The sequence below is a fragment of the Numenius arquata genome, chromosome 10, assembly GCF_964106895.1.
Source record: "Numenius arquata chromosome 10, bNumArq3.hap1.1, whole genome shotgun sequence".
Lineage (NCBI taxonomy): Eukaryota > Metazoa > Chordata > Aves > Charadriiformes > Scolopacidae > Numenius > Numenius arquata.
The window spans coordinates 40,477,872-40,500,663 of NC_133585.1; the positions used below are offsets into that span (position 1 = coordinate 40,477,872).

The 22,792-nt window shown below is 39.9% G+C and overlaps 1 protein-coding gene across 1 annotated transcript in view; it reads left to right on the plus strand.

Moving 5' to 3' along the window:
- Positions 1–22,792, plus strand: part of ANK2 (ankyrin 2) — a 166,045-nt gene that overhangs the window by 43,648 nt on the left and 99,605 nt on the right. Inside the window, exons 6-13 of the mRNA XM_074154943.1 lie at positions 2,946–3,131; positions 3,602–3,625; positions 5,740–5,838; positions 7,016–7,114; positions 16,420–16,518; positions 18,637–18,834; positions 21,838–21,936; positions 22,107–22,205. Of these exons, the coding sequence (XP_074011044.1) occupies positions 2,946–3,131; positions 3,602–3,625; positions 5,740–5,838; positions 7,016–7,114; positions 16,420–16,518; positions 18,637–18,834; positions 21,838–21,936; positions 22,107–22,205 (903 nt within the window). The remainder of the gene's footprint in view (positions 1–2,945; positions 3,132–3,601; positions 3,626–5,739; positions 5,839–7,015; positions 7,115–16,419; positions 16,519–18,636; positions 18,835–21,837; positions 21,937–22,106; positions 22,206–22,792) is intronic.

A 22,792-nucleotide genomic window follows, 5' to 3' on the forward strand; every position in this document is an offset into this window, starting at 1 on the left:
ACAAAGATTGTATCAGTGAGCTCAGCAGGCAATGTGCTGTTTTCTCCTCGGACACGTTATTGGTACTGCCGGACTAGGTGCCGATAAATACGCAGAAGGATGCATAACTGCTAGGTTCTGGATGTAACTGCGGTCTGTAAACCTGCAGTAACTTCAGTGCAAGCAGGATAGACACCAAAGAAAGAGACACAAGACTCCATCTCAAAACGAACTGAATCGCAAGAACTTGATTCTGCAAATGAGAGGATTTGAGGGCAATGGGAAAACTCCTAGGTCATGAGAACTGTGCTTATGAACCAGAATTGGTTCCCCCTCTTCTTCTCTTTCTGCTGAATGTTCTTTTATTCCAAGCCACAAGGACAAGCAAACAGGATGTGTGCTGCGCAGTGTGTTGGCGTCGTATTTGTTCTATGGATGTGTCACATGAAGTAGTAATAGGAAAGTTCCCCTCCTGTCAGAGCTTTTGCTCATGTTTATTACTTTTCCCTAATATGTACAGAACCTTACCCATTCTGCATTGCCTTCACAAATGGATGAATTTGAAATGATGATGCATTTATGCTCGCTCTCCTTTCCTTTAAACTGAACTGCTAGTGTTAACAGCTGCTTTACTGTCCCTTCTTTCAATGGATACTGTACCATTTGATGACAGCTCCGAAAATAATCCTCTCGGGGCCTGCATATATGGTGATCGCGTTACATGGCAGCTTTCTGAAATATGAAATCCCATGTGATTGCCAGGCAACGCGGCAGAAACACACTCCTTGTGAAGGAGCCGAGTGGCACTGTGGCTCTCTGGGAGCCCAGCCTGGCTACAAGCCCGCAGGCACCTGCTTGCAGCCTTTCTCCCAGTAACTTTTACTGGCTGTGATGATCAGGTACACTGAAAATTAATTCACTAGTTTACAGGAGCTGTGAGGCCAAGATGGTTAATTAAATTTAATAAAATGAAACTAAACTAATTGAATGTGGCCTCTTGCTCGCCTGCAGACATCCAGGCACCACTGGAACTCACAGTATAGGCGGGGGGGGCGGAAATCAAATGCCCCCCACTCTGAACCTGAGTCCAAGTCTGTCTTCTGCCATCAGAAAGGTCAGCTCTCACTTTTGTAGCTTGGAAAGTAAAGGCTGTCTATCCCTTTATCACTTAACGAGACAAGTTTTGGGTTCAGGTCTTGCTGAGGTGATGGTTTTAGTGATTCGAGTGTTTCTGAAGAATGACCTGAGCCACTGTCCGCTTCCGCGCGTGCCCAGAGTTAGTATCATGAACAGCATAAAGAAGTGGTACATTAAATAAGGTGAGATGGCAGCTTGAACTGAGGATGCCACCAAAATACATGGAGAAGGACCTTCTGTTGGGCATCAAAGACTGGCTGTCCTCATGTGGGGAGGTGGGGAAATGGAAAGCTTTCTCTGAGCTCTCGTCAGCCGTGCTTTCCAGAAGCAATAGGAGAGGGAATGCAGAAAGAATTGTGTCCTTTTAGATAGAAGATAAAGTGATGCAAATCAATGGATGATCTTGTCTTTGAAGCTGTGAAACTTGCACTGCCTTTGGATATATTTTGTTTCCTCTAACGCAGATATACATACATATGCAAAATGAGAGTAAGGATGTGCTCAGTTTCACGGGGCCTCTAATCCAGGATTTGTTCTCATGTTCCCAGAGGCAAAAGGCAAATGCAATAAGCCATTTCAACACCTAATGTAGTCCCAATCTCAGAATTATCTTTACAGTTCAGCTGTTTCATCAGCTGTTCACCCTTTTTTTAATTCACTGTACAGAATTTAATCTCTTACAGAAAGAAACCACAGTAGTATCGCTGTTACAACGCACCTACCCACAGTTCTATGGAGAAGGGAGCGAATGTTATTAGATTACTGAGGGGAAAAATGGCTTTGGCAATTCTTCAAAAATTTCCCTCAGCATGTGTTAGCTCTCACTCCTTCCTAACTTGTCCTTTATTATTTTATCATCTTTCCATATTCCTATTGCAAATAAATTCTATCTTGTTCCTATGCCTTTTACAATGTATCTAAATCAGTTTTCTCACCATAATCAACTTTTTGGTTGTTCCTTCCGAGCTAGACGTAGAAGACCTTATTTTATTTCCTTCGCTGTTCTTTCATTGTTACTTACCGTGCCTCCTGTCACAGACTCGGTGAGAGAGATGCTCTGTTCCTTGTAGTTTGGCTGCCCTCTGATCTAGCATGTGGTCACAGTACGTATGTGTTTTATAGTCAGCATAAAAGAGACGGGAGCAGGCAGTACCTCAGCAGAGATAGCATGTTGCAGTCCCGTCATGCATTTTAAAGCATTGGCAATCCAGGGCATGTGTGGAGGAGGAAGACAATGTGAAAATAATTTTAAAACTAAGCTAAAACTATCAATGTAAAGCAGAATGATTTTTCTGACTTTGTTATTCCAAAAAGTACAAATAATCTAATGTTTTCTGGCTTCAAATTGGAAGAAATTCCTAAACATCACCTGGCTTCCTTGTATCATAGTCCATGTGTAACTTAGAATGGAAAACAGCAGCAAATGCATCCAAAGGTATGCTTTGTTTTTGCAGAGACATGAGATATTCAGAAACAGGTTCCTTGTATATTTTTCACATCTACTTTGTTCAATACTCACTAATTCTGAACAAAATATTGCTAAAAATATGCTTTGTGGCCTATTTTAAGATAAGTAATTAAGAGAGACACTGCAGAGTGATCCTTTGCTTGTACTGGACTTTGAAATGGAAAAAGTGTGTTTCTGACATGTTTGAAGTCCTATCTGGGTTAAAATATTGTGAGGTGTTGAAGGCCAGTTTGGATGGGGCTTTGAGCAACTTGGTCTAGTGGGAGGTGTCCCTGCCCATGGCAGAGGGGCTGGAACTGGATGGTCTTTAAAGTTCCTTCCAACCCAGACCATTCTGTGATCTTGTTTTCTTTTCTACCAGGACGGTTTCACTCCTCTAGCTGTTGCACTGCAACAAGGACACAACCAGGCGGTGGCCATCCTCCTGGAAAATGACACCAAGGGGAAAGTGAGATTACCAGCTCTGCACATTGCCGCTAGAAAAGACGACACCAAATCAGCAGCACTTTTACTGCAGAATGACCATAATGCCGATGTGCAGTCCAAGGTAACATGCTGCTGCTGTGGAGGTAACAGGGTAGTCACGCGGCTGAGTGCCGATGGGCAACAAACTTTGCTTCCTTCATCTTAATGGTAATTTCATCTGTGGGGAAAGATGAGTTGCTCAACCAGTATCACCACTAATATATCTACTTTTGCAGTGTTTAGCTACACAGTAATTGCAAGCTACGCATTTTTTTGCTTTTTAGTTATATGTCCCATTTCTTTGGTAACCAGCTTTCTCTCATTATTTGTAAACCAGAAGAGACTGGACTGGAGGCAGAATCACTGCTTTCCTTTTAAATAGGATACTGGTTTATTGCCCATGGGAACATAGGTTGTATTTAAAGTTAATGCATGCTTGAATGGCTTTTCCCATAATTAACAGCATAACTCATTTCAAAAAGCAACATAGTTCTTCGTTTTGTGGCCAATCTTTAATATTTTTCCTCTTTTTCCCAAACCATGCTGCATCAGATGATGGTGAATAGGACGACTGAGGTACCGAGATCAAAAATTTTTAATTACTCTTTCTGTTACTTATAATTATTTTCTCTGCTCTATGGCAATATTTCTTTATTATTTAGCACTAAAAGTGAAGTTATGACTTTTTTTTAATACATAGAAATTTGTGACTCAGCAAACCTATTTTTATTCATCCTTTGTCTTACAATTTCTTTTATTTGTGTCACTATTGAAGTAAACTTTTGAGAATTCACATCAGTTCAAAGAAGTCTGAAGCGAGTAATGGAGCTAAGAGGATAAAGATGCTTTTCTAGCTCAATTTCATTAATTATGAAAATGCACTCACTTGGCATAACTAAATTAAGGTGTCTGGCTCAGCCAGAATAATGATAAAATTCATTTTCCTTCTTTTACAATAGCAAATATAATCAAATCCTCCAAGGTAAAAACTTGTTCAGAGCATCTGCTTTTTTTACCATTGTTTTTATTATGATCTTTTCAATGAAGTTTTGAGAAGTCCTTAAGGGATAACACATAATCAGAATTTACCTACAGCAGATAATATTACATTTCTCATACAGATTCTGGAAATACCAACTCTCCAAGCAGTTCCACTAAAAATCATGGGTCTGACTGGCTAGAACTGCGATTTCTCCCCAAAAGATTATTGTCACGTTTAGGAAAAATATTTTTTTCCAAGAACGCGGTCATTATTTGAATGCCTACTCTTAAATAATGGAGTTTCTCTGTTAGATGAGGGAATGAATTTTGAAAGTGATTCAGACTGGGGGTGTTGCCATGAGGCAGCCAGGGATGGGAATTGAAATCGTGACAGCTTCTCCCTGGCGACTGCCCGTGGGCATGTTCCTCACTACAGTCAATGTGGAGGGGTTTACCTCTCCTTCATTGGCTTCATCCCCGACTCCACAGTACCTTGCCTTTGTCACCAGGCTCACACGTCCGCGAGAAGGTAGTTGTTAGTGCAATATGCATTCAATCGATAGCTTAATGCAGCATCGTATTTGTGTGCCTAGTACCCTCAGTAGACATTTCCCTGGGAATTCATCACAGCAAGAAGACTATGAGTTTAATGAGTGTCAGCCGTGGCCTGACAAGGAAGTTAATGGAATTAGGGTTAAATAGTGGGCTGATTGCTGTCTCTTTTGGGAATAAAGTTGATTTCAGAGTGCAACATCTGCCTACATTTCTTTATTTCACGAGGAGTTTAAAATGATGATTTGTACACTGAAAGAAATGAAACCTACTTGAAAACACAGCATAGTCCAGAAGCCAAAAGTATTTCTCTCTTTCCATAACTAACTCTAGGATCTGATCAAATCAGTGTAAAGCTCTTCAGGGAAACCTCAAAAGCAAGGTCCTTTCTACTTGAATTACTTATGAGACTAAAAGCTTGCTCTGTGTCCTAGTTTCTGAAAGATTAATCTTTTTTATGTTGTTGTCAAGCAATTCTGTATCTCGTAGCTGGAGCAGGTTTCACCTTCTAGTTTTCAAGAGGCAATAAGCAAATTGTGTTTTTTCTGATGTATAGATGGGAAAGTTTCTTCAGATCCTTTGAGATCCAAATTGCATATAGGTATAGATAATTATGATTCTTATACGAGGCTACTAAGTAGTTTCTCATGTGCACCAAATTCTTACACATTGAATAACTACTGCTTTTTCAAAAAAAAAAAAAAAGAGAAAAAAAAGAAGGAACTGTGTATATGTTTTCAGTATTTCTAATTCTAAGAGCAGCAAACTAAGAGTCCAACAACTTTTGTGGTCATTTATCCAAACCCAGTACACAGATGCAGCCCAAAAGACCCATGTTGCTTCTGAATCTTAATAAGGAAACTTCCTTTATTTTCTTTGGGAATGGCTAATATATTAATATTTCCTGTGATGAAAACTACTCTTCTTATTGGCCACTGATTCAGAACACTGAATGGGAGAATGAAAGAATAACACTTTTGATAACCTCTCATATGAAAACTGTGCTCTCCACCTGAAAGACTGTGCTATATTATAGGGGAACTGGAGAATATCGGGACAATACATTTGTTTGCCAGCAGCTTCTAAAATCAAGTTGTAGTTAAGCGGATTATCTCGTATAAAATGATTTCTATAATAAGGACTGTTTCCCTTTGTAGAGTGGCTTTACACCTTTGCACATAGCCGCACACTATGGAAATGTCAATGTGGCAACGCTTCTGCTAAACCGAGGAGCTGCAGTCGATTTCACGGCAAGGGTACGGAGCAATTTCGTTCTCTTCTTAGTTGTAATGGCCTACAAAACTGGGAGTGTTTCTTTGTGTAATTCTTAGGCAAGAGTAAGCGAGGAGCAAGGTAATGCTGAAGTTCTGTTGTGTTCAAAGCTGTCTTTTTTTGCAGTAGTTCTTAAAGGTTCCCTCCATGCAATGCACCAGAGTCCTTGGGAGTGAAGTAGCGACCAGTAGTCCCAGCTGAAGGAAGCAGGCTCCTTTGACTAGCTCCAGAAAGCTGATATTCTCATAATGTGTCAACTCACTTCAGCTTTTCTGTCAGTTAGACATATTCCAGAAATACATGTAGGATTTATTGGCTTTTTCAGCATTCAGTATTTACTCTACTACTTTAATTTCATATTTTCACATATAAACTTATTTTGAAAAAGTAAAGTAAGGCTTAGTGCCATTCTATAAATGCAACAATAAAAGTACTAATTAATCATGACTACTCTGTTATGGTAAACAACTGCAGAGCTACATAGTATAGCCTCTTTGCCGTTGTACCTTTCGAAGGTCGAAGCACAGTGTCTGGTGCCATGAAAACCTCTGGTGATCTGTACCTCAGCATAGCTACTGGATCACAAGTTTTCTGTTTAATTTTGCCAGCCACATTTTGAATTATTTTAGGGTTCTGCCTTCTGGACTGCCTTCCTCCTGTTGCCAATCTGGAATAGCTGCTAATATTACCTCTTTCCCTCACCCAAAGCGTTTGCAAGGACTTTCAGCCTAAACAGGACCTACTCCTTGATGCTATTGGCATTACACTCAGGAGGTTCCTTTGTGTAGGAGTCATGCATTTGTGTACTCTGTCTGTGTTGCAGTGATTTAAATGCATCAGTGTTTTGTGAATATTGACTCATTGGGACTCTGATATACGTTTGTTTATTTGTCTGACTCTGGGACTGCGATGTTTGCTGCTTTGGCAGATGCGCTTCCTCGTTTATTAAAAAAACCCCAAATAATGAATAAAGATTCTTGCTTAGAAAGGAATTACTAACTCTGGCTTATATGGTGTGTGCCTAGCTCTGATGCTCAAGCACATTTTTTGTTTATTCTCTACAATGTGATGGTCTCGTTTTTTGTGGTCTGAACACAAATTCACCACCATTACCCACTTTCAAATCCATCATGCTCATTGTTTGTTCTTTTCATGGTGTAGAATGGAATCACCCCACTGCATGTGGCTTCCAAAAGGGGGAACACAAACATGGTGAAGCTCTTGTTGGATCGCGGAGGGCAGATCGATGCCAAGACCAGGGTGAGTCTTTCTATTCCCTGAATATGATGTTGTCCCTTCTTGGGAATGGATTGGGATTTTTTGCTTGCTTGCTTGCTTTTGGTTTTTTGGTTGTTTTTTTTTGTCTTTTTCTTTTTTCTTTTTTTTTTTTTTAATTTAAGCCAGAAACTGGGAACACCAAGATTCATAGCTTAGGAATTCAGCTTCAGTACCTGTGTCTTGTTCTCTGTTCTTAAAATGAGACATTAGATGTGGCTGTTATAAATGACTCAAAAAGAAAGGAAAAAGTTCAGCTGAACACAGGTTCAAAAATGTTAAGCATTGCCTCCTCAGAAATGTACTCGTTTTAAAACTTGGACCACATTTAAATTGTGACTCCAAAAATAATTTATAAAGAATTTTTTTTGTACTTTTTATTTAAAAAAATTCAGAATCCTACCTTTAGTTTTCAGATTGTCATTTGTTTTATGTAGACTGCTTTCTATGGTATTGAACTAAAGAATGGCAGGTAATGGTGATAGTAGGAGGCAGAAATACTATTTCCTTTAGTCTCTTGTATAATCTACCTACATCATACACAAAAAAGCTGCTGAAACTGATCTTTTTGAGAAAATAAGCCTGTTAGTTGGTCCAACTTCACATAGCACAAAAGCACGCGTGCTGCAGAGCAATGGGAAGTGAAGAGTCTGGACCTAGCTAAGCCTTTCACAGAATCACAGAATGGTTGGGGTTGGAAGGGACCTCTGAAGATCATCTAATCCAACCCCCCTGCCAGAGCAGGTTCACCTAGAGCAGGTTGGACAGAATGGCGTCTGGGCGGGTTTTAAGTGTCTCCAGAGATGGAGACTCCACCACCTCTCTGGGCAGCCTGTTCCAGTGCTCCGGCAGCTTCAAGGTAAAGAAGTTTTTCCACATGTTCAGATAGAATTTTCTGTGTTCCAATTTGTGCCCGTTGGCCCTTTTCCTGTCACTGGGCACCACTGAAAAGAGTCTAGCCCCATCCGCTTGACACCCACCCTTTAGATATTTATAAGCGTTGATGAGTTCCCCTCTCAGCCTGCTCTTCTCCAGGCTAAACAGACCCAGGCTTCCTCCTCCCAGCTGTCCTGTTGGAGAGCCACATGAATACTCTGCACTTTATTTACAGGTGATTCTGCTGTCGTTCAGGACAAAAGAAAACCCCATCAATTTATATACATAGAGTTCATTATTTCAAAAGGAATTTTGGAGTTACCTAGGAAAATGTGGTTATTTATGTGAACTGAGCTGCAAAGCACTCATTCTTGAAAGCTGCTTTTTTTTAAGCACTGATCTGGAAAACCATGTCTCCAAGTAACAGAGGGTGTTTTAGAACAGAGTTTAGAGCTGGACATAAGAGTTTTTGTTTAGTAAGGTGGAAAGGTATTGCAGTCAGCTACCCTTGTGGTTGATTCAACATCTGTAGTTACTTTGATATTAATTACATCAACCATTTGTTGCTTCATGAGCTAGGAAAACAATTGTGATTATTGTGTAACTTTATATGTGATCATGATTTCTCATTATGAAATGATGTCTCACTCTTTTTTTTTTCTTCTTTTTAAACTACTGATGATGGAAAATGCTGCCTCTCATTAAGGTGTGCAGTAAATCATCCTTGGTCAAGTTTTCCACAATAAGTGCCTAAAATCACATGGTAAAGAGGCATGAAATAGTAATAAAAACCTGGAGTCAGGATATTCCACACACTCATAAGCCCAGTAGTCATACAGAAATGGTCCATTTGGCCTGTGGAACAACAGTATTGGATTCACCAATGTCCTGTTCAGTATTTAGATGCTTGTTTTAGACAAGTTGGCACATATGATTTAAAGGACATCTTGGACTTTAAGAGGCCAAGGTGTATTCCCTTCCCTGCTCACCCGCAAAGATGCAGTCGGGAGTGAAACTGAAAGAACAGGACTTTGCCCAGTGTAGGTGGAAGGTGCTAATTTTAGAGTCTTCTCATTGTCTGGGCTTCGTGCCCTTTGTCAGCTGCTCAAAAACTGTCAGCACAGAGATACCAGTGAAAAGCCGTAAAGGTATCCGAAAGCACGCATATCCCACTTTGCACAGGCTCAGCAGCTTCCTCTCGCTTTCATCTTCTGCCTTCTCCCTGCTCAAAGGCACAGGGTGGTGGTCGGCTGCCCGTGCTTTCCAGTGGGGGAGATTCCAGAGCCTTGGTTTTGCTGTCCCTGTCTCCATGGCGTGATCTCACCTTCATGCCAGCTGTTTATATCGTCTCTGTGTCTTCTTCTTTTTCCCTTGGCTTTGTCCACATGCCTTGTGTGCTTGCTCTGGCCGTGAGTGTGTAGGGTCTTGAAGAGGTAGGTTGTGCGTTGCATGCCGTGCATACGTGGGTTTTGTACTTTAGAGGGCGGACCTCCACCTCCTCCACCTCAGTACTAACACGCTTGCCTGTCCATATTCGCCTTTCTGTTTCTCCTGAGGAACACCTGCGTTCTTCCAGTAGGTCAGATTCACTGAAAAAGAGTGGAATTAAATGTACTAGGATATTTCACTGCCGGATAGCTTGGGCTTTTATTCTTGGTCTCCATGCCACATCAAAATAAGTTCTTTGGTTAAAAAAGTACTCGTTGCTTTCATTCAGTTTATTTTTAACTTGCTTTATTACATGACATCTGATGACGCATAAATTAAGATGCAAAAACTTATTTAAACAGATTTTAGATGAGCCTCAGTACTTTAATTTTGCAGAGTTAATCTGTGAAAACCTTTTATGTTTGAAAATGTTCCACTGGAATGATCCATTAGGAGCCCCTGTATTGTCTAAAAAAATAAATTAAAATGTACATTCTTCAAAGGGAGTAAATTATGCATGTGTCCTGCTGTTCCATAGTTAATGTTGCATGCCAGAGGAAAGCCCTGCTTACTGCAGGAATTGCATATTTTTATTTTCTATAAGTTTCATAATGTATTTGCTGAAATTTTATGGCATTTCTCACTAGAGTATAAAGATCTAGAATTGCTAGTAAATCTGCTTGCTACACTTATATATTTTAAAATAATATTTTAGTGAAATTTTTGGGCAAGTTTTACCATTTTCCTGAACTAATTACTAAAGAAGGTTTTAAAATGTGGAATTACATTTCTCTTTTGTATTGTATCTAAAGCAAAAATGTAAACACCATTCCCAATGATATCAATAGGACACTTTTATTAGTACTATCCATTATATCTACTCTTGTGCTCCTTCTGTTTACGTACAAGCCTTATCTGGAGTTTGTTTGCTAAGTGTTTAACGGGTAAAATTTCTTTTTTTAAATCTTAATCCAACCTATATTCTCTACAAGTTTACCTGAATTAAGAACTTCAATGACATATGTTTGTTTAAAATTTTAAAATTTAGCTAAACTTCTTACCTGTACAACTTACGATAGTAGACATGTGGAGTTGGGTTTCAGAAGCAATTGTGCAGACTGTGGCTAGGAATCAGTGTGCAGAAATTTATTCTCTAAAAGATGGTGGAAAGTTAATTTTACGATTAAACCAATGTTGTGTGGTCAAGAGTAACGTGGCAATTATCAATTCTGACTTTGAGAGAAGGAAAGCATTTAGAGCATTTTCTGAATGATAGTAAGGATTACTACAGGAAGAATTATTTAAGCATTTGAAAGCAGAGCAATTTCAGCATGGCCAACATATATATATTTCTATTAAAATTATATTATGGTATAATGGAATAGTAACAGTAAGGATATGAGGGATCTTGAAATGTTAATGACTATTAAAGGGTTTTAGGAGCATCTTTATGAGTGCAATTTTCCTCATCTCTGTTTTTACCATATCTCTCTATAAATCGTATAGGAAAAAAAAGAACAAGAATGTGAGGCTTTTTTAGGTTTTGTATGCTTTTTTACTTTTAAAATGCAGTGTTATTCACAAGCCTTTGTCACCTTCCTGGTATTTTGATTTTTGTGGGACTATGCAAACACCCTTAGAAGGGGGAGCAACATGTTCACCTCTCTCAGATGCTGAAGTTGTCACAGATTTTGTGTTCTTTCTCTTGAATCTTGCCAACATTGAAATTAAATTTTTCTTGCTCTGGGTCTTTTCTTTAGAATCCTCTTGCAGACTCTTGTCCAGAATATTTACAGTTGACAAAAAAACCAAAAACCCTGGAATGAAACAGAGCATGTAGTCTTGGAGTGGAAAGCTTATTGTGTGGGAAAGGAAACATGTTGTGTGCCTGGAGCGTGGCAGCTGGGGCTGGAGAGTGCAGTAGACGTGGTAATGGTGGGGAGAAAGTGTGGTGTACCGTTTGGGTTGGAGAAGGGCCACAAAAAAGAAAGGAGGCTCAGCTGGAGCTGAAAGAAGTGGAAGATCAGGCACAGAGATGTGTGATACCAATGGGAAAAGAAAGGGAAGGGAATGCGGGGGGTGTGTGGAACTCTGATTTTGTTTGTTTGTTTGTTTGGGTTGTGGTTTTTTTTTTTGTGGTGAATGTGCTTCAGCACCCCTGAACACTCACTCTGAGAACCTAGTGAGATTTTTCTGTAATTATGTCTCCTTTTGTACGTTGGCATCCTGACAAAATAGGCACGGCGCTCTGCTATTTCCACCTGGTAGTGGGTTTCCTACCATAAACCCCTTGTTCCAGGATCCAAAACCTGTCTTGGCACTGTGCTACCTTTACAGTGTTTTTTTCCTGCAGTAATGCTGCTGTGACATTTTCTCCTAGTCTTCGCACATGCACAGAGCGCTAATAATTCATTGGCAGTTTTTGCCATTCCTAGAGCAATGTCAGATTATAAATATCTAATCACAATGCAGGTATTTGCTGTAAAAAATTTAGTGGACTCATGTAATGTTTACAAGTGAGCAGGAAGGGATGTTGCACAGATTATCTAAACAAGCTATAGAGATAGTGACTATTATTTCAAATTATTTAAGTTAGTATCTTATTATTCAAGCAAACCTATGGTATATTTTTTTGCTGTATTTTTAAAATTTATACTTTGAATGGCAGACCTGGAGGAATACTTTAGAGTTTATTTATACCAAAACTCTGAGAGCTTAGAGCAAGATGGAAACTTGCCTTGTTCATTTTTAAAGAGGTGAGGTTTAGTAGTAATGAAAAATGAACAAATGAAAAGGTCTTTATTTGGTGAGAAAATTTAGACAATTTTACATGCTTAACATGCAGAATGCTGAAATTTTATTTCACCCTTATAAAAATGAGAATATGTAGCTGCAGTTTGGAAGAATTCTTTGATAATTTGGCCTTTGATGTTCATGTGCTATCATTAGACTTCGTTCAAATGAGCACTGAATGTGTGCAACTGTCCGTCTATTAAGATGCTGCCCATATAATTTCCCATTAAGAATCTCTCATAAACACAGCTCCTTTTTGTCTCAATCTCTCTGACAAGCAAAAAGAAAAGCATTTTAATCACTGTGAAATGACCCAATAATTTATCTTCCTGCAGTTAGGAGTCATGCACAGAAATCAGAATTAATTTTGCAGGTTAAAAAATGACCAGTGATTGATTTTCAAGATAAAAAGGCAAAAGTTTACCTTCAATTTTGAGAGCCATTTAAGAGGAAATTAGGAGTGATGGAATTTCATGGCTTCCATGCACACAGAGAGGATTGCAGTGTCCTTTCTAACAGTGCCCCAGCTGTTGGTTGCATCGCAAAGCCTGAGCTAGGAGAGTACTGCATACGGGGACAAAAGAACACCAGGTGCAGGATGTCACTTGGAAGATGAAAACACTTAACTCTCCATTATGTACTATTTGGGGTGAGGAGATAAATATTGGACTTCTTCAAATATAAAATTGCTGAATTTCTTGTCTCCTGGCATAGCGGTCTTTGTGTTTATGGGATATCCCTTGTCTGTGTCTCTTCGACCCAATGTTGTACGTCCTGTCAGATGGTGTGTTTGATATCTTAGTCAGCATGTCTTCTTCACTTTACAAGGTGTACCAATTAGGAATGGAGTGATTAAAAAAAGTACATAGGCAAACTCCTGCAATAGATTTCAGAGCAAATGAGGTTCGTTGCAAATAGATAATGGTGCAAAATAGGACTAATTTGGTACACCAGCGTCTCTTGATGTTGGCTAATGTCAGTTTGTCCTCATTCTATTGTGTACTAATTCTTCTACTATAACAGCTCTCTCTTTGCAATTTCCCTCATCTTTGAAGCATATTAAAGTATTAAATATACAATAATTTTAAAATATAGATGCTGTTTTCCCCAGGGCAGAAAGAGGGAAGAGAAGAAGGTTATATGGGAAGGCTGCAAAGCATATTGCATCATTCACTTACAGGGAAGTGCACAGATAGTAAATGCTGATGAATTTATAAAAGCTATGACAGGATAGAATAGGAAAGGTAGCAAATTATTATCTCTGCTTTCTGAGGGAATTATAGATAAGAATAGAGGAGAAATCATGCTTTTTAACAACTTAGTTCTTATTTTTGTTTTAGTTAGACTATCTTGGGGAGTTGATGTGTTTGTATTAGCTTGTATTTTTCTTTCTTTTTTCTCCCTCTGGGGATTTGTCCTTTTTTTTTCAAGGGTTCACACAATTGTACCTTTCTTTTGCTGTTCTATTAAACAGAATAACATCAAAGCCATTATGCAGATAGGGAAAGTGAACCTCCCACATTGATTAAAAATGTAGAGCACAAAAGGCCAGAAACCGAAAAGAAATACCAAATAAATACCTTCCCTAGAAATACATTTGGGATATATCCTCACCTTAGTAATGCTAGTGGGAATTAGGTGTATGAATCCTTCTGGCAGCAAGATGGAAATATGCCTCTGTTGCGCATATAAAGTCTTGATTTAGGGGACTGTGAAGTCTCAGTGCAGAGAAAAACGCACCTGGATAAGCTGGTTACCCCCAATTCCTTTGCATTGACCCAATCTGCCAGGTGCTGAACAGCCTTAAATTCTGTTTGCAGGTTTGATCTTGCATCTGTTGAATTTCATTGCAAAACTTCCATGGGATTTAGTGATGCCTCTGCCTCTGAGATAGTGAGCATCAAGGCACACCTAAACCCTGCACATTTCTGAAAAATCTCTGGAAACAGCAGATAAGTAAGAGAGAAAAATTCCTCCCTGCAGACCTCAGTTCCTCACTGCAGCGGAGCTTTGTTGCCGTGCTAACTCAGAAAGATGCTCTGGGCTTCCCAAACTGAGGATGAGGGAGGATCTATTACTTGGAACTACCTTTTGTAGAGTATTACAGGGCTTTGTTTGCATAGCCAAAAAATGATGTTGCAATTACAATGGCACTGTGCGGTCTAGAGCTGCTTTTAATTTAAAAATGCTAGTAGCAGAAGTAAAAATATAGCAATGTAGACTTCCTATGACTTCTAGCAAGGCAAACAGCATATCTGTGTATGGAGCAGGGTCACTAAGTCATACTTCAGGCCACGTTTTTGCATTTTTGCTCCTATTTTAACCTCTAAGTAGTATATCTATCTCAGACAAGTGTATTCATCTTTTAGTCATGCTGTTACTGGATGCTTCAGAAAGCTCCCGAGAATAATAGCATCTACCTCATCTAAGATGAGCAGCGTGTCTGAAAGCGAGAGGCTTTTCTTGTGATTAAAAACTGTTCCCGTTTCACATTTATAAACCTGTCTCTGTTGAATGAGTATTGATGACTTCTGCAAGTGCATGCTTGAACAATATCGAGGTCTAATGAGATAAAAACTTGAGTTTCTATAGCTTATGCATTTTCTTTTTTTCTGTCATTCAGTACTAATATTCTTTTGCAACCATTTTTCTTGCCTCCTATTTCCTGTATTTTTTCTGCATAAAGTCCAAACTGTAGCAGAATTACCTAGAATGCATTCTCTTATCTAAATGTTTCATTGATGCAACTTTTGCTACCAGTGCTGTGATCATTATTGAGTAACCTGAGGAATTATTTTGGTATAGGGTGGTGTTCTGCAACAGAAAAAACATTGCAGAGTTGGTGGTCTCACAACAATTTTAGCAAAGAATTGTCAGCTCTTTGTTCACCACTCAGTCTCAGAAATTAAAGGTTTTGTTCTGTTTGTTTCTCTCTTTCTCTCTGTTTTAAAATCTTCTTTCTCCTGCTGCCTGTTTAAAGAAACCCAAATAAATTCTAGAGAAAATTTTCTAGTGTGAACCTTTCATGTTTCATCCCTGCATCAAAAGCAATCCAGAGGACAAGGGTTGATTAATGGAGCACCCTTGGCCCAGCACAGATTATCCAGGGAGAGGCAATACAATCTCAAAGCCATGCAGAGAAGAAGGAGGTGGGGAGGCAATGCATGGTCACACGATCCTCTTTGATAAGAGATTTCAACACACAATAGGCTTCCTCTCTGAAATGGTAACCTTAGAGTGTCCTTTACTGGTGCAAGGTAGAATAGGGATGAAACTTCCTGTTGTGGAGTCACCTTCAGTTAGGGGTCAAAAAAAGGAGGTTTTCACATGCTTGTGGGGCTGCATTCCTGGAAGGGTGTTCCTTAGCATGCCAGGACTGTGTCGCGGACGGAGTGATTAACTTCACTAGTTAGAGTGAAGTAGTGAAATGTTTATTAAGGTGAAACAGTGATTTAACAAAACCAGTAGTAAGTGCCATAAAACCAGTAGTAAATGCGATAGTGTTTTATGAGATTCGATGTCAAGGTACACTCTATTATTTACTGCATAGAGGACAGGGTCAAACAAGCTGTCAGGGGGGCCCTCCAATTGAGTCACGAGGTTCAGAAAGGACCCCCTTGCTTTCTAAACTCCTTCTCAGAGAGGAGTCTAGGTGCAGCTGGATCCAATCCTAGTCCCAGACTTGGTCAACAGTTTATGTCTAAAGGATTACATATGCGCAATCAATCCTTTACATTACTTAGCTAAGATTTCAAAGTTTAGCATGCTATTAGTCACTTACTGAGAATCTGTTGCGGCAAGGAATCTCTCAACCTCGAGGAGTAGAACCTTAAGTGAGCGTCCTCACAAAAGGGGGGATCCTGGCTTGAAGCCCACTGCCATACAGGAGAGCTCAAAGGGCTCTTGGGCTGTCCACTATTTATACAGTAAGATAATTGACCTATAGTCATATTCTCACGGGAACAAAATTTCTAGGTCCCCACTCCAGACAGTATTTTGACTATGTTGCCAGCCATCCCCCAAAGTCCAAGTGCAAGTTATCACAACTGATGTTGTGATGGCCATGGTGACCAAGGCCCGAGCTGGAGCCGGGGGAGGGGGGAGGAGGCAAAACAGCAAAACAGGGAGAGCACATCGCCACAGACCGACAGCTGGGGACATGCTCATTTGTTTTCCTTCCTTTTACTTTTAAGGATGGACTCACCCCACTCCACTGTGCTGCAAGAAGTGGACATGACCAAGTTGTGGAGCTGCTCCTGGAACGAGGTGCCCCACTGCTTGCACGGACCAAGGTGTGTGTCTTACTAGAATATGTTAACAGCTCTATGTAACTTTCCACGGAATTTTCAGTGTCACTGAAAGGACAAGGAAGAAGACAGGAACGTTGCTGTTCTCCCAAAGGAAATGTTATTAATGGGTAGAATGATCCAAAATAAGGTTTTCTTACATAATTAGGGACTATCCTTTCCAAATATATAGAAACAGTATATGCTGCTTTGTCCCCCTCTGTAATATCAGACTAAACACATGATACACAGTGCTACTGCAAGCGCTTCACTTCCGTTGCTTTCTAAGACCATAGGACACAGAGATGGGAAAGCTGGGTCAGTCACTCCTGAGAGATGATTCCTGGTGTGTGTTTTCTGATCCTTCATATAAGTTAACTAGGACCTGTGACTTGCAGCTTCTCCTGATTGTTTTCATGGACTGTTTCAGACTTGGAAAATTACTTCAGTGTGTTCTTACTGATTTCTGAAAAGCTCACATCTAAAATTGATGTATTTCCTACAAATGCTGTCCCTTTGGTCAAACTAATGAGAAAGATACTTGTAGTATAATAGCAAACCCCACTGAGCAGCACTTTACATCATCAAATTTCAGAGTGCCTGACAAAGGTAACTGGTATCATTGGTTTGGAAAACAGTGGAGTAGAGTATTGCAATGATATGCTTGAGGTCCTCTGGGAGAGCAGGAGGGACAATTTAAATACCAGTTTCAGACCATTGGACTGTTTACTGGGCCCCACTCCCTCAAACATGGCTCAAAACAGGGGCAATTAGTGTATTCTGACCCATAGTTACCCTTATTGGAGACTTAAGATTTTCTCTTGATAGTCTTCAGAAGGTTTTACCACTGCATTGCAAGCATATCAACTACGTCAAATAAGGATGTGCTCAAGCTGTGCACCCTTGATAGCACCAAGTAGGCCAGGTCATCTGTTGATGCAGGAGGGATACGCAGGGAGATGGGAATTGCAGGGAAAAGATTCCTTATAGTTTCACTTATTCCTTTGGTGGGAGAAGGTTAGGTGAACCTCATGGGTCAACATCCTCACTTCACTAAGAGGTAGAGAGGCACAGAAGAACAGACCCTGCCCCCATATATTGTTCACACTTCAGGCAGGACTCCCAGATGTCACGCTTCAAAGTCAGATGTTGCCAATCAGGGCAAAATACCAGCATTGCTTTGGCAGCATCTGGACATCCCTACTGGATTAAAGATTGAGGAGAGCAGAACTGTCCAGTGAATAATTCCCTCCTTCCAGGTGGCAAATAGACAGTCAGTTTGGGCACACCAAGTCAGTCACCTGTTCAAGTCTATATGTTATAGTCTATCTTTAAACACACAGTGCTTTTTAAGTACCTTATCGCATGTAAAATGAAATTAGATTTAAAGACAACTTCATCTTCTAACTTCCAGCTGAAACAGGTGGTTCCAAACTGGAGGCAGACAAATATGTAAATATTAAAACTATTTTTTCCTGAAAACAACTTGTTATACATATTAATAGAAACAAATCTCTTTCTTCTTGTCTACCATGGCCTTCAATATTTACAAAAATCTATTAAAGCCAGACAGGGCTATAAAACTCCTCCTACAAATGCTCTTCAAGTGTTATGGCTTGAACAAAAAGTCCAACCGTGGTGGTTGTTGAAAGCATCATTTCCCAGAAGCTTGGGGTCAGGTTTGCCAATATAATTTTTTTTTCATTGAACACTTAAAAAAATATAGATTCCTTAATAAATATGATGATGGGTAAGCAGGTGCTTTTCCTCTAATTAACATACAACCCAAGTCTTAGTGTTATGAGTATCCCCAGAGCTTTTATGTCAAGATAGGTTTTATTAAATCATGAGGTAAGACCCTTAGATTCTTTTGCTTTGATTAAATTCTGATTTTGGTTATGATGTTCCTCTAAATTTGCCTGCATTTTCTGGAAGGAGAGGGGTTGGCTATAGCTCTTTTCAGTTTTTCTTCCAGTCCGTAGCTGAGATGCGGCTCTGTTTGACTGATGGGGGTACTCTGCATGATGTCATTGTATGTATAACTCATGACGGCGTCCTTCTAATAAGTGCCACGATCTAAGTGGAGAGTTACTACAAGTTTCTATACATTTTCTTTTGCCACAGAATGGACTCTCTCCACTTCACATGGCGGCCCAGGGGGACCATGTGGAATGTGTCAAACACCTACTGCAGCACAAAGCTCCCGTGGATGATGTCACGCTGGATTACCTGACTGCACTCCATGTGGCTGCACACTGCGGCCACTATCGTGTCACCAAACTCCTTCTGGACAAGAGAGCAAATCCCAATGCTCGTGCCCTGGTAAACCTGTCCCACCTGTATCGTGTAACAAAGCTAGCCAGGGCAGACGAGTAGCTCTTACCAGTAAAGCTAAGTGAAAACTCTGTCAGCAAACTCCAACAACCTTAAATAGCTGCAGTAACAACAGGGGTTGTCACACCTGCTGGTTACCAGTATTGTATCTTGTATCATTAGGCCTAGTCATGGACCGCGTCCCATGGTACATGTCTGTAGTATCAGGTCTGGAAGCTCTATGGAGTTGCTAAAATCAGAGCCATTTCTAGCTGATGCTAATGTGTGCATTGGTATTTCACTGAATTAGTAGTTGAGTTTTCCATACTAGGTGATATGATACCCGTAGAATTTATAAGCTTTCAGCTGAATCAGTAAGCTATTTGGCATGGAGAAAATATATTAAAAAGCTAATATTACTGCATTTATCAAATTGTGACATTCCCCCCTATTAGGTGCCATTTTTCTTCCTTTTCAAAAAACAGTTCTTCTGATGTTTACAGGAAAACAGGTATGATTCCTTTCACTCACTGATCAGACTCATATTCCCTGACTGAGAGAAAAGCATCACATTTGGCTTCAGGAACATGTAAAGCTTTCAAGAGTCTTTTATCTATTCAAAGCCCAGAGAAGATTCCAATTTTCGCTAATAGGAAGCATCCTCATGAACTGTTAGCTGGATGGAAAGTAAAATACCAATATATTGCACTCAGTGGGGGAAAGAAAGAGACTGTGAACACTTGAGATGCTTCTGCATGGCAAGAAGTCTGCAGTTGCCTGCTGTATTCAAGGCGTCCACAGAACTACCACCATAGGCCACCCTGTTGTCTTCCCCATCTTCTTGCCTTCAGTATGACCGTGTTGTGTTTTTCTGTGAAGGCTGCCCCTGTCCCTTATTTCTCTTCCTCTCTTGGAACTGACTTTTTATTGACACAATTTTCTTCTGCCCTCTCATTTTCTTGGCCTCTCTATACCCGCAAATCCCGTAACCCCTCTTGCTTCCTCTTCTTATGCTTTTCTTTTGTCTTTCTTGGTATCATGTTAACTTGGGTGATATTTTCAATGCTGTTTTTATGCTTTCTGTTTTTTCTTCTCAGTCTTCTGGTTATCTTTAGCTGTACTTTCCTCAGCTACCCACACATACACATTGTATGCGAACCCCCACATCTTTCTTTCCTTCCATGACCAGAAATACACCTTCTGTTCCTCCCAGAGAAACATCTGAAATGAAAGGAGAAAACCCTCAGGCCTCTCTGCTCTCTTCCCTCCAGACTGGGGTTTTTTTTTCCCTCTCTCTTGTTTCCTCTCCCGTCAGGGACTTATTGCCTCTGGCTTGTTTATAGTATTTAATATATTAAATGAAGCACATAATTTCTGTTAGTGATATGTCTTTTCTGCCTTCTCCTCTCCCCCATCAAACCATTCCTCGCTTAAATAGAAGTAGCAAAATTAAATCAACTCAGGCAGTAAAATTAAGTGAAAATATGAAAACTTCTGAAACAGTAAAGCTCCCTATGGAATATATTGAGAGATGTTGTGTGGCAAGTAAAGTATCTAATGGTTTTGATTCCTTCTTTAGAAACAGGAGAAGGCTAAGAGAAGTAATAATATTTAGCAGAGTCCTGTGATGGAGTAAATTCTACAAATAATTCATTTTCAGCTACATTTAAAAAAAATAATTGTTAGTATTTGCAAAATTATTTGGGAATACAAGCACTATATGAGTTCTTAGCTATTTCAGTTTGTATATGCTTCAAAGTACCTTCAAATCAACTAGTAATTAACATTTCTTTTAACGGAAGCTGACTGTAGAATAATGTGTCGCGTGCCTCTTTCCGTGAGCTAAGATTTCACTGATAAGTTCTGTTTACTGCTAGTTGATTGTTTAGCAACACTGATCCTTTTCATTAGAAAATATAGCAATTTTCAACGTTATCTAAAAATATTACCTGTGCTTTTCACTAAAATGTTCACAAACAGTGGATAATGTGTTTGCTTAGCTTTAGGCGCACACTTAACCTGCATTAACTATAAGAGTACGTTAAAAAAACTTGAAGTCAAAGCATGTATTACAGTATAGAGTATGAAGTCATGCTTTGATTTGGGCCTCAATCTTACTGAATAAGCATTTCTGAAGAAATGAATATGTGTAGATGGTAAGCACAACACTAAAACTATTGTCTCACAATACAAAATGCTAGGTTGCAATCCTGATTTGAGATGTTCCCTTCCCCAGCTCCCTTTCATTCTTGTCCCTGCCCCGTTTAATTTTAATCCAGATGAGGGCTGAGACCTTGCTTACAATGCTTTAGGACTCAGCAGGGCAGGAATAAAGGAAGGTGGCCACAAATACTTCCAAGAATGAACACTTTGTATTGTGAAACCACGGCTGAAGTAGTGATTTATTTAAGATACCTTACAGAGTGCATGCACACAGAAACATGAATACGGTATACCACAGATGGATGCATAAATATAAAAATAAATGCACATAGATGCTTAGATTACAAGATATTCTAAAAAGACAAATAAAATAAGGTGAAATCTGGAAGAAGTACTCTGTTATTTTCCTAGAGAGGTACAGAATATGCTTTATACATTTAAAAAGGCACTAGCTGATTTCAAAATGATCACTACCATTTCTTATATTTTCCTTTGTGTTAGGCAATCTTGGGAACCACTTTAAGTCATCCTTACATACACATGTGTGCAGCCTTTGGAACCACATACATACATGCGCAGACACATACATGTGAAAGGCAGGACGGGCCTGTCTGCATTTGGTTTTTGGAGGTGGAGGTTGAGTTTCTCCCCATAGCCTGAGAAGAAAGCAGAAGCCCTGCTTTGTTCTGCCTCAGACTACTGGGAGATGTCTGTAATTTGTAACCTGTTGTGCTTGAAGAACAATTGCTTCTGGTATTCTAACACTTCCGCTCCCACTGTGCCAGCATGGAGCGTGTGTGGAAAGTGTAGCTGCATGTTTTTTAACTAACATGACTGTCTTTTGCACAGAATGGTTTTACTCCACTGCACATTGCCTGCAAGAAAAATCGCATCAAAGTCATGGAACTCCTGGTGAAATATGGGGCTTCAATCCAGGCTATAACAGAGGTAGAAAAATGTTTCATGTCCTGAAGAAACATTCCTTCTCTCTCTCCCTTTTTCCTTCTTTTGTTCTCTCTCCTATCATGCCTCACTTTCACTTATCTTTTATTTAAACGAAGAAGCCCCTTCCCTACGCCCGTGCAGAGGAGTAAAACTGCTCTTGCTTTGTTTCGCAGTCGGGCCTCACACCAATACACGTGGCTGCATTTATGGGCCACTTGAACATAGTCCTCCTTCTGCTGCAGAACGGAGCCTCTCCCGATGTCACTAACATTGTGAGTATGGCTTTGACTAGAATCCTGTGTGCAATACCTCCTCCAAAAAGGGTCTGGCCTACCATGTAGCCCAACCAAAGGTCACATTTTAATGATACTTTATGACTTCATTGCATTTTAGGACAAATTAATCTAGGGGGGAAGTGGTGATTCTATATGCATTATTGCACCAGGGGAGGTTTAGATTGGATATAGTGAAAAATTTCATCCCTGAAAGGGTTATCAAACATTGGAACAGGCTGTCCAGGGAAGTGGTGGAATCGCCATCCCTGGAGGTATTTAAAAAATGGGTAGATGAGATGCTTAGCGGCATGGTTTAGTGGTGGTTTTGGCAGTTAATGGTTGGACTCGATGATCTTAAAGGTCCTTTCCAACCTAGATGATTCTATGATTCTATGATTATAAGCCATCTGTGGGTTCATGTATTCTTCAGCAATGCTTAAGTAGATAGAGTTTCCCTTAGAAACAGACAAAGCTCACCAAATACATCCAAACCTGATTGTAAGCCAAGTCACAGGGAAGACTGTGTTTCCGTTCTGAAGGATGAAACTTAAGTACAAATGGCTCTAATTTCTGCTTGCATAGCT